Source organism: Perca flavescens, chromosome 15 (assembly GCF_004354835.1).
Source record: "Perca flavescens isolate YP-PL-M2 chromosome 15, PFLA_1.0, whole genome shotgun sequence".
NCBI classification, from domain to species: domain Eukaryota; kingdom Metazoa; phylum Chordata; class Actinopteri; order Perciformes; family Percidae; genus Perca; species Perca flavescens.
This window is the reverse complement of record NC_041345.1, coordinates 15,534,743-15,546,818: the sequence shown is the minus strand read 5'-3', so window position 1 is coordinate 15,546,818 and position 12,076 is coordinate 15,534,743. Positions and strand designations below refer to the sequence as shown.

General features: G+C 38.4%; 1 protein-coding gene across 2 annotated transcripts; it reads right to left on the bottom strand.

The window, feature by feature from the left end:
- Positions 1-1,939: 1,939 nt before the first annotated feature.
- On the bottom strand, positions 1,940-11,749 carry prkcsh (PRKCSH beta subunit of glucosidase II). 2 transcript variants are annotated; one of them, XM_028598679.1, is made up of 18 exons: positions 11,577-11,749; positions 11,058-11,214; positions 10,794-10,910; positions 9,985-10,080; positions 9,841-9,898; positions 9,555-9,672; positions 6,712-6,841; positions 6,387-6,471; positions 5,930-6,008; positions 4,673-4,756; positions 4,438-4,590; positions 4,170-4,263; positions 3,733-3,802; positions 3,496-3,585; positions 3,322-3,396; positions 3,128-3,227; positions 2,888-3,044; positions 1,940-2,157 (listed from the first exon to the last, which is right to left on the bottom strand). In XM_028598679.1, the coding sequence occupies exons 2-17, from the start codon at positions 11,152-11,154 to the stop codon at positions 2,901-2,903; spliced, it is 1,590 nt and encodes a 529-aa protein (XP_028454480.1). In that variant the 5' UTR covers positions 11,155-11,214; positions 11,577-11,749; the 3' UTR covers positions 1,940-2,157; positions 2,888-2,900. The 2 variants fall into 2 exon arrangements, with proteins under 2 accessions (XP_028454480.1, XP_028454481.1); XM_028598680.1 differs by having other exon boundaries at positions 11,597-11,749.
- Between the last annotated feature and the right edge of the window lie 327 nt (positions 11,750-12,076).

Sequence of the window (12,076 nt, the reverse complement as noted above, 5' to 3'; positions counted from 1 at the left end):
TATTTGTGTTGTTGATGTTGCCATAGAGTACACACATGGGTCAAAGATTATGTTTGGTTACATTGATTGGGTACAGTTTGTTATTTTTCTTCCATTATTTAATTAGTTGCAGTTTTTACAGTGTATGCAGATTTTAGACTTAGTTAGATTTTTTTATTTCAATCAAACTGTGTTCAATTGTGTTTGTAAAAGTCTGTGGTAGCTTTTGTTGCAACATAAAATAATTTAAACAGAAAAAATTCAAAATAGCGCCAACAAACTTGTATTATTCGGGCGACTTTAAGCTTGTAGTTTTAACTTATTGTTAACTTAAAAACTATTTATTATGATTATTATTATTATTGCCTCGTATAAAGTATGTTTTGTGTATATTTATGGTTTATTTCATTATATTTGCAAGTTTAAAAGATTTTAAGTTTGCCAAAATTGTGGTTACACCATTTCGTTTCTTAAAAAGGGGGACAAACAGAAAAACAGCTTTAGAAGTACGATTTGGAAACGTTCTCCATAGTCAAAGAATGCACTGCTATATTTAACTAATTGAAGTGTATAAACATACATGCTGTGTGCTAGATGTTATGCCTTTACTGCCTGTGTTCTGTTTGTCTTGTTAAATGAAAATCTTTTAATTATTTAATCTAATCACAGTCTTGTTTTTTCAACCACTCTGTGAACCCCTGAGACATGGGACAGCCCCTGTAGCGAGGCTTTGGCCCATTTGAGGCTCCAGCAACTAGCCAGGAACAAAGGGGGTGTCCTAGGTTTGATATGCTCACAAAAAGCTTTCCTGTTTATGCTGATGGATTGAAAAAGATATTAAAGGGTTGTAATACTGAAATCATCTGTATCAATTCCAATACCAATTTGTGCTATTGAAACTAAGCTATTCTTTAGAGCCAAGATGCATTTGGAAACCCAGCCAAGAGCTTCGGCAAAATATTACAGAGATCAGAAAAGCTGCAGGAAGGTTTTCTTGGGAGTCTCTAGGGTAGTAAAGGGGTGAGTGGTCCTTCTGTTTCTCAACCAACTGTATTTTGTGTCTATTTATTTAGAAGAGGGGACGCAGTAACTTAGTGATGTTTTTCTTACATTTTCCTGGAATGGTAGAACAAATCAAAGAGTGAAAATTATCAAAACAGGTTCTGCTGACACAGATGTCAGTGGAAGAAATACAAAATCTCATACTTCCAAACATGACCAAATGAACAATGTCAAAATTGAACAAAGAAAAAAAAATAAACCTTTCAGTTTAGTCTAGGATATTTATTACTGGGATTTCAGCTGAAGACGCTTGAAAACTTTTTCATGGAATTGTTTAATTATTTGTACTTTACATGCCAGAAAAAAAATAAAATAAAAGTTACAAATATTGAGTGACCCAATTTTTATTGACTGTCAAAACAATATTGAATGTTATGACCAACCATTTCTGTCTATACCTGGGGTCACCAACACGGTGCCCGCGGGCACCAGGTAGCCCCCAAGGACCACATGAGTAGCCCTCAGGCTTGTTCTAAAAATGAAAATTAGATATTGATATTATCTGTTTCCGACCTTGTTAAGTCATTGTTGATAATTATTGTGAGAAATCATTAACATGATCAGTGTCTTCACATAGATGAGTATCATTAATCAATAATAATATATAACTAAAGGCAAACTGAGCAAATTTGTTATTTCAGAAGAGTGTATCAAACTGGTAGCCCTTCGTATGCATATATTTTATATTAATTCAATTAATGCAGACTAAGAACAATGCTAACGGTTTGAGATTACGACCGAAAGAACGGAATATATTTCGGCTTTAAATATGGTATTTGTAGGTTTTCTACACAGGTCTTCCTAATGTGTTATTTACAGATATGTTTTAAAAGTATATTTAATTATTACAATTAATTAAAATTACATGTTTTTAACCAGAATTAAAAATGGACAAAGGTTTTTGGAATATGATCAAATTTACTTTATTTGAAAACAATGGAATGACTACATTTGACATAAATCAGAGAAATAACACAACAGGTAGCAGTGGAAGTCGGATGTGTAGACAAGATAACTACTCATTGGAATTTCCATTGTTTATCGACGCCAAGGTGGTGCCGCTCACAGCATGGCAACTTCATGTTGCTGCAGTGACTGTGGTCCCTCAAGAACAACCTGCAAAAGTGAGCACATACACATTCATTCCAATGGCTTGTTTGCTTAAGTCATGACTTCCTGGTTGTTAAAAAGTAAGGGCAATTTAGTTGCAATTAATCCCGAGAGGTTTCTTTTCCGAGGACTAAGCACTAAGCACCAGTGATGGAGTCAGCACTTACATTTGGGTTATGCTGTTTCACAATACAATACAATACATAAAAAAAACTCTTGTCCCAGACCGTCTCACCTTCACACTCGCATGAATGGACCTAAAGTCAACCACACTATCATTATAATAAAGCTCAGCTTTGTTCAATACCCCATCTACAATATCACCATCAATAATAAAAAACAAACAGGAGAGGAGAAACCATTACCTTGCTCTTGTTGTCTTGCTCTTCTTCTAAAAGGGAAGCTGTAACTGCACAAGGGATTTTCTTCGCAACAAAATGTTGATATGCTAAACTTTCCCATTACGCAGCTCTGACTGTCATGGTTTTTTTTTTTTACTTTGTTTGAGTAAGCACCATTCAGAAATGGTGATCAGTTGTTCTGTAGGGGTGCAGTATATTTTCTCTTCTACACAATCTTGGGCCAATGGGTCCAAGATTAGGATCCTACTGTGAAAAATATATGGTCCTGCAGCTGACCACCCTGTATGTGCCCCACACAATACAGTGTACTGTCTCAATTCATTCTTTTTATTTTAAAGTTTGCCAAGAAACACAGAAAAGTTGGAGTTACTCACAAATCCGGAGGATCTAGAGCTCTTCGTGCTCATGTTCTGAATCCAGGCTTGAGGGCTCCTGGCAGACAGCAGGGCTGGTAAACTCCATCAGGTATTCACAGCGACTGGGCTCTGAGGTCGATGTCAAAACCGTCTCCTTTCCACACGTTAACTTAATCTGAAGGACAAAGAATATCAATTTTCTGTGTTTTGTCGAATGACAAACATTAATGGGCTCAGGGCTGATTGGCGGAGACTCACTGTGGTGGATCTGTTAGGGCCTTGCCAGCACCCTGTTCCATGTTCATACTTCATTATAGAGTAAGGGTTATCCTCAGGACCTGCCCATTGTCCCCATGTACTACAGAAAGCAAATGATGGAAAGTATGGGACGAGTAAAGGATGGATAAAAAAAAGAAACAAAATAGTAAGAAAAAACACTGATATTCTCTTACCCAAGGTTAGTTTCTGATCCACCATACTTGGGTTTCTGGGATACTCTGTTGAACGGACAGAGCCTGTAGATGTACCTGAAACCAAAACATTAACTTAGTCCTTCAAAAGTAGGAAATTATAAAAAAATAAATAAATACAAGACATGTTCTTCCAAAGTCAAAGTGTGCACATACTCGCTAGAAGTCAACTCATAACACTGGCTATAGAGGTAGGCAAACTCAGCAGCGGGTCCAAAGTCAAAGGAGATTTCCTTCTCAAGGTTCCTGCAGACAGAAAGCAAATCCATCCTTCTTTAACTAACAACACACTGCAACAAAATAATCCTTTGTAGCTGTTAAAAGTTAGACTGCAGTCGTGGTTACAAACACTGATTGCATTACTGCTCCTTCCGTGTTATTCCAAGTACTTACTTGATCTGATCATCAACTTCCCGGAGAGCTCTCTCAGCCTCATCAAATGCATCCCTGGCTTTCTGAGCAGCTGGGAATCAAATGTACAGAATAAAAATATACCCTTAAAGTAAATTCAGTCCTAACCCATAGCTACATGTGCTTACATACACACGTAGAAAAAGTCAGAGCAAATCATGCCCTCCTGTTAATGCTTTTGATAAAAGGCAAGCAATATACCTCTGTCATATAAAAGCATCACATCTGTTCAATAAATCACATTGTTCTTCTGAAAAACTATTTATGCTACCACAAGGAGTGTTCAGTTTCACATTAGCACATTCAAACTAATAGGTATGCAGTCACATCAGTACTTTTTTTCTGTTAGTATTTCACAGCGTGACTCACTTACTAATAGCTGAGGACTGGCTGAGTCAGTCACTTTCATACACACTTACCATCAATAAGGTTCTGCGTTTCTTGGTCGTAGGGTGGCATAGTCCCCTCATCTTCGTCATCCTTCTTTTCTTGGGTCTGCATCGTAGGAGGGCCCTGCATATCAAACACAGATAAGAGTCCATCCATCCATCCATCCATCCATCCATCTTCGTCCGCTTATCCGGTGTCGGGTCGCGGGGGGAGCAGCTCCAGCAGGGGACCCCAAACTGACTTACTAAAATAAACTTGAGTCATTCAGCATACGCTGGAGAAATACAGTGGACTTACTTTATAGTCCCCATCATCTGGGTCATCCTCTTCATCCTCTTCATCATCATCCTCTTCATCATCTGGGATGTCCTCTTCAGGGTACTGCTCAGACTCATTGTCCCTCATCTCCGCCGGTGGAGTCTCCACTGGTGCTGGGCTGTCTGTGTTGGCCTGATGCACAGAAAAATGCACATTTAGAAGAGCTGAGGCTTTTCAGACATGGAACTTATTGGAATAGTCATCAGGTTCTTACCTCTGATATGTATTTTTCTTTGATGTTAATCCAAACAGACTCAAATGCTACGGCGTCCACTTTGTCCACTCCTCCCAACAGTCCCTGTACAAACCAAAGACAAAATTCATATTCAATATGCTGCGTTTTAAACTGCGCCTGTTACATTAAATAAAACGCTTTATTACATTCACACGAACCGGCACAGCGCGGCAGTAAATAGAACGGTCATTTTGGGAGTCTTTGGAAATCTACCTGTAATGTCGATTAGGTATGAAGAGGTGTTGCTTCATTCTCTTATGAGGAGAACTAATCCACTATATCTTTGCATAGCAAATGTGTGTTCACTGCTATATTAATGTTCTGAATGTCGAGTACAGCCCCTTTAACATTTGTGTTTTACAGACATGGGGGACTCGAGTCACATGACTTGACTCGAGTCGCAAATTTTAGGACTTGAGACTTGCTTGACAAACATTCATAAAAGACCTGACTTGGACTTGATATTCATGACTTGAGACTTGACTTAGACTTGAGTCAAATGACTTGACTTTATGTTTAATAAATATATATTTTTTCCCCTCTGATATTAAGAAGGAGTTAACTTTATGATTTTAGTGCTGTTGCATGCACGGGAATCCATTGATCAGATACTTCGATTCGGGTTCCAGTCCCCATATTCAGCTGAACCACTATTTGGACGTTTGTAGGACAGAACTCTCTTCAGTTTTGGGCCATGAATAAGCACACACTCCCCTCTTTGTTGACGCTGGCGGTAAGAACGAACAAACGAACGAACGAACGAACGAACGAATGAGAACACAGAATGTGTTGTTTTTTTTCTGTCTCATAAAAGTGAGGCACGTTTGAAGAATATTATTTGACTTAGAAACAATTATATTTGAATTGTTTGAATGAATTTTATGATTTGATGTCATGTTTAAGGCATATTGAACAAATATGTTGATTTATTGTTGGCCTAATACCAGTTTTAGGCTGTGCTTTTTTATCTGTATAAATTTAAACTGTTCAGATGTATGTGGCTTGGACGCAATGTCTTTTGAATATTGAGTAGGAAAAAATGCAAATAAAACTTCAGCAGTTCATAACGACTGTCTTTAGCTTGTTTCAAAATGGAAACTTTTGTATGACTTGATAGTCACAAAAAATGACTTGGATTTGCTTGAGACTTGAAGGTTAAGACTTGAGACTTTCCCATGTGAGACTTAGTCCCATCTCTGGTGTTTTACAAGGAACAATACAAAAGAAAACAATTACCTGAGCCTCTGCTTCTGTGAATGAAACATCTGAATCTGGGTCGAGCTCAGAGTGGGACAGAAGCTCAGCCACTGAGACACTGAAACAAACAAAAATAAATCATTCACTGAGTTATGGTAACAACAGGCCAGCTACAAAAACACCAAGTTACTACCACACTAATGATAACCCAAAGTTTACATATGAAAGGAATATTTAAAAAAAAGTCTCTCAGAAATGTTTTTGTTCAGAAAAAATTAATTTGGTTTCCATAGATTGCCATCAGGGTTTAATTCTGCAACAAGACAACTTAGGTTAAAAAACAAAAGGCAAAATAAACTATCGCTCCAGATTTATAAATGCTGCATTTCTTCTTTGCACTATTGTATTTAACTTTTAAAGTTGTCCGTGGTAAGATTCACAACACTGTCTTCCCTCATTATGGGTGCTTATCATTCTGGAAGGTGCTGATACTCACAAGCCATCTGCATCATCATCTAGTTCAAGAAACGCCTCAGCCTTTCTAGTCTTGTCCTTCTCCATTTGAATAACAGCTTTTTGCTCTGAAACAACAATTTTAATTTAAGTTATCAGTACTTCTGACGACACACGTTATTTACAGTGTTATTACATGTTTTGAAATTGTTTTAACTTCAGGCCTGAAGTTAGAGTACTACTAGTGTATGTGGTATCAAGGCAACTTAGTCTCGCTAAGAAAATGTCAATAAGAGAGACTATACTATATGTAATGTAATGCTCTGTACAAACAGTAGATGGTGATATGCTTTCACATCCTAATTTACCTTCCCAGGCCTTCAGGTGGCGTTCTTTGGCCTCTTTCTCTGGCTGCTCTGCAGTCTCTTTTATAGTTCTCAGAGCCTCCACTCTCTTTTCAAAATCACTCTTACTGAGCTGAACATCTGCATATTTGGCCTGTTGAGACAAATCAAAATAATACAATAATAAAAAATTTTAATGCCTGAAAAATCTATTCAATTTACGAAACAATGTCTAAACATAAACAACTGTCAGATGCAACAACAGCAGGTCACATAATAAGCTACAGTAGCCGGAAATGAAATGAAACCGGAAAGAATAACAATAATCTGCCACCTAAAGCCTCACAACAACACATCTTTTTAATCTAAAATTAGCTTATTTTTTTTTGTGTTTTACACGACTTATAATAATAATAATAATAATAATAATAATAATAATAATACATTTTATTTGTAATGCACTTCACATTTGGAGCAAATCTCAAAGTGCTACAGTTAAGCTCATAAAAGCATGGTAAAAAGCATTAATATAAAACAGTGCAACAACTTGCAGGGTTAATTAAAACTCATAAGTTCTGCTAAAAATAAATGTTTTTAAGTCCTTTTTTTAAAAGTCTCAATAGTTTGAGGTGCCCTCAGATGGTCGGGGAGGGCATTCCAAATCCGAGGAGCGGCAGAACAGAAAGCCCGATCACCCACGATAGATGCACTGGTGGGTAAGAAAACTTCACTGGCAGAAAACAGGAAGCCAGTGAAGTGAATGGGTGTGATGTGGTCGTATTAAGATGGCCAGCCAGCGTCTAGTTTCTGGATGTGATCCAGGCCCATTAAGAGTAAATGAGTAGGATGTGCTCAACATTTGGTCACTCCTACTACTGCTTTCAGTTTTTCTGTGTATAATAACAATAGGCAAAACATATGTCATGTGATATATAGGGCTGGGCAATATATCGTTATATCGATATGAGGCTAGATATTGTCTTAAATTGTAGATATCGTATTAGGACACAAGTGTTGTCTTTTCCTGGTTTTATAGGCTACATTACAGTAAAGTGATGTAATTTTATAAATTTACCAGACTGTTCTATTATTTGCCTTTCCCCACTAAAGCGTGATTTACGGTCCTGCGGAGGCTCCACGCAGAGCTTTCGCCATAGCCTACATAAGTGGCCTGAAGTTTATACTTGTGCGTTGGCGTGCGTGTCAATTTCTTTAAGAGAATAGCAGGGCCGGCATGTGCGTGTGCGTGGGGAGTGTGTGGTAGAGCGAGTGAGATAGTGGCGGCGATTAGCTTTGGAGAGAGTAGCGACTCTAGAAGCATAGTGAGAGAAACAAAGTGTCTCCCCAGTGCTTCCTGACCACGGTCAGAAAGCTGTAGCAGGAAAAGTTAACCATCTCCTTGATTTCATGTTGTTTATGGAGAAGGAGAACCAGGAAATGAGTCGGGGGAAATGCTACCGAGCCACGGCAGGCTACAGCATAGGGTCCAGCGTAGGCAGTGTTGGGGAGTAACGGAATACATGTAACGACGTTACGTATTCAGAATACAAATTATGAGTAACTGTATTCCGTTACAGTTACAATTTAAATAGTTGGTATTTAGAATACAGTTACATTGTTAAAATCAATGGATTACATGACAATACTTCTCCGTCTCACGAGTTTATTCACTCTGAATAAATTAAGGCAACTTAATGCATTTTCCAGAAGCCCCGATATGAAATAGAAAAAAATAGCTATTTGCGTGATCAGTCACAATGGAGTCGGAACCGGCACGACAGAGCCAGGGCAGCAATACATTTCTATCTTGGAAATTCAAACAGCATTTCACATTAAAGAACGAACAGGGAGAATGAAATACAGCTAACTGTGCCGTGCAGCCTCTGCTTGCCAGCAACCAACCTCCTTTCAGCTCCAAATTACTCCACCAACCCTAACCCTAACCCAACCTGAAGAAGCATCTTAAAGTAAGTTATTTTTTTAATTAGCCAAGGGTAGTCGTCTGCTGTAGTTTTACTGGTCACCTTGCTATTTTAACATTGACGTGCGACTTTACATTCTCCTAGGTGCTGATTTACTAGCTCCAGAGCCGTTTAAAGACTATAGCCCCGTTTGACATGCTAACTAACGTTAGCTAAAATTAGCTTGTGGTAGCTTAGACTGCAGTTTGATTTTTGTAGTAGGCTATGCAGTTCGGGACTACCAATACAATAATCTATCTGCTTGTTCAGGTACACATTCAGCTAGTTGGAATAAAAAGAACACACCATTATAGGCCTGTTTAGTAAGCTGGATGTGATAGCCGCACTACACTTATAAAACGCAATTCAATGTGGAAGTAATCTTGAAGTAATCCAAGTATTCAGAATACGTTACTCAGATTGAGTAACGTAACGGAATATGTTACAAATTACATTTGTGGGCATGTATTCTGTAACGAAATACGTTTTGAAAGTATCCTTCCCAACACTGAGCGTAGGGTCCGTGTCTCCACGTACCCACGGCGTAGATTTAACGCAGAAGCATAAACCACGCTTTAGTCATTATATCCACTGACGATTATTTATCAAAAATCTCAATGTGTTTTATTATTTTGTATAAGCACCAATTGTCAACCCTACAACATTGCCGCAAAATCGATATTGAGGTATTTGGTCAAAAATATCGAGATATTTGATTTTATCCATATTGCACAGCTCTAGTGATGTAACTAGATATGCAACAGTTGGCGTAGACACCTTCAAACATTTCCACTGAAGTGTCAGTATCTCTGTATAACAACATATTTGACAATGCGATAGTCAATGTTTGAGAGCTCTCTTAATTATTACACAAACAAATACCAAAGGTTTTCTTGTCATTCACACCTTCTTATCCTCTAGGCCCCTCTTGGCCTCCTGGATAAGATGTTGTTTAAGCAGAAAGCCCTCCTTAGCGATCTCTGCCATCTTCTCCAGGCTCTCCCTTTCTTTGCGCCCCAAATCCCTGCAATCACACATGATGTAAAGAGAATACAAAACAAAATCAAAACATTTAACATTTTCTGGAAACTAAATGTGTATTTAAGCACATGTATAGGATCTATGGAGAAGCCAGGTTTACACTATGAAGCATGCTTGAATTATTAGCGTTATAACCCAAAAACATTCCCACCTGCAGGTGTTCTGACAGGCAGCACCACTGTTGTACTCATCGGTTGTGTCACAGCAGTCTGTCCAAGAAACACAAGCGTTTAACAAAACCCTGCCCCCACAACACACCTGAAAAGAAACAGTCAGCAAAGTTCAAAACTCATACCACAGATTCCGTCATTGATGCGGGAGGAAGGGATGAAGCCTGGTCGGAAACCTGCATTAGTGCAGTGGAAGCTGCCATTGGGACAAGCAGCAGTGCCTGCAAATAAATGTGTTATTACTGTAGATATACAAAACGGCTGCTGGATATTGTCATGACCTTTCAAAGCGAGAATTATCAGAATCAGCCTTAATGGCCAAGTATGTGTGTGTACACATGCAAAGAATTTGAATACATTTGTGTTGCTCCTAATGTACATACACAGAAATAGACATATGGCTAAAAACAAGAACAAACAACCCTACAAACAATAACTACTATAAATATTAGACTATGTAGATATAAATATATATTAAAAGGTATCACATATATATAAAACACCACAAGGAAATGTGTAAAGAGTAATACAGTAGTGCAATACTGCAGAGTGCAAATGGTGCTGGAATGAATAAGGGATGATTAATGTTAACAGGTTGCTTTATATACATGAAGTAGGTGGATATGACAGTATACACTGTATACAGTGATATTTCGATTTATATAGAGATTATATTACCATGTTAAAGAATCGTGAGTATTTAAACTATGAAATATATAATTTACTGGTCAAGTGGATGCTTGGTGTCATAGGGTTATAGCAGTGATTTTCCTGGCACTATGGAGTGGGGTTTACTGTTCATTAATTCATTATACAGACTAAGCAGGGCTTCTACACATTTATTAGTAACTACTTTGTTTAATTCAGTGAATTATGGGGAAGAAAAATAGTACTAGAGTAGTACAGGAGTCGCTTGCATGCAGGATATACGCACCTGGCTCATCAGAGCCGTCTGGGCAGTCACAGTAGTCATCATTCACCCTGTCAAAAGGAATACTGCGGGAGCCATCCAGGCAAGTGAAAGGTTTGTCTTCTTCATAGAACTGCCGTTCTTTAGAGGTTGAACAGAAGAAGCGGGTCAGTGCCATGACAGCTTTAAAACTACAGGAACTCATTGTGAACTTTCACCACAGCGCAAAACATACAAATGTACTCATATAACTGTCTTATTATAGTTGTGATTAAATTAAATGCTTACTTGACAAAGGGACACCGCGAGGGCGTTGGACTTCCACCGCTGAGACTCCTCCTGAGACACCTAGCAGCAGTAGCAGAATGTACTGACAGCACATCATGATGGGGCGGGCTCCACACTGGGTCAGTATTTAGCAAGATTCAGCTGCATCGGTAACCGCCTTAATCACACAGATTTGGCAGTTTAATACAAGAAGCACTCTGTAACAACTAACATGCCATGACAAGGACGAGAGCGTTATAAAACACAACATTGACAAAACTGCGCCCGTTCTTACGTAGGCCTATTTCGACAAATAACGTAGCTACAACAACGTCTTGTCAACGTAACTTTAGCCGAGAGCTAACAAATGAATGCTATCTAGCGAATTTAGCTAAAGCTTTTGCTATAAGCAACCCATACAAAATACCAAGAGTACGTATGTTGTTACAATAAAATCACAAAACATCACAATACTATAAGGTTAATAAAGTGGGTAAAGACAAATAAAACGTTTTCTTAGAACAAGCTAATGATTATTACCAGTAAAAAAAATACGCCACCTAGTTCCGTAGTGTCAGAGCGCATGCGTATATCACCACTCCGCTCTGTCTTGTTTCACTCTGATTGGACGACGCTTTGTTTAGCCCCTGTGATTGGTGGAGAGCCTTGGCACCCGTCTGAAGTAGAGGATTCTGGGGAGGATGCAGCCATCTCATGCCAAAGCCAGTTTTTTACATCCATGGAGCCAGACAGGTGCAGGCGTTCTCTTATCCATGGGTTCAGGTAGTCATAACTCTTTGCACCGTTATCCTTAAACCATAATTAATAACGGCGTAAAAACTAACGAGTAGGTAACGTTCAAGTGAACAGATATAATTTTAAAACTACCACTATCATTAAAATGTATCTAAAAACTAGTATAAATGTCTTTAACAACCAACCAAGGGGCGTTGCCTGCAATATCCAGTTAATAATACAGTCTTGCTGGTCTTGCTACAAAAATAAGATTTGGCTACCAACCCTTGGATAAATAACAATAT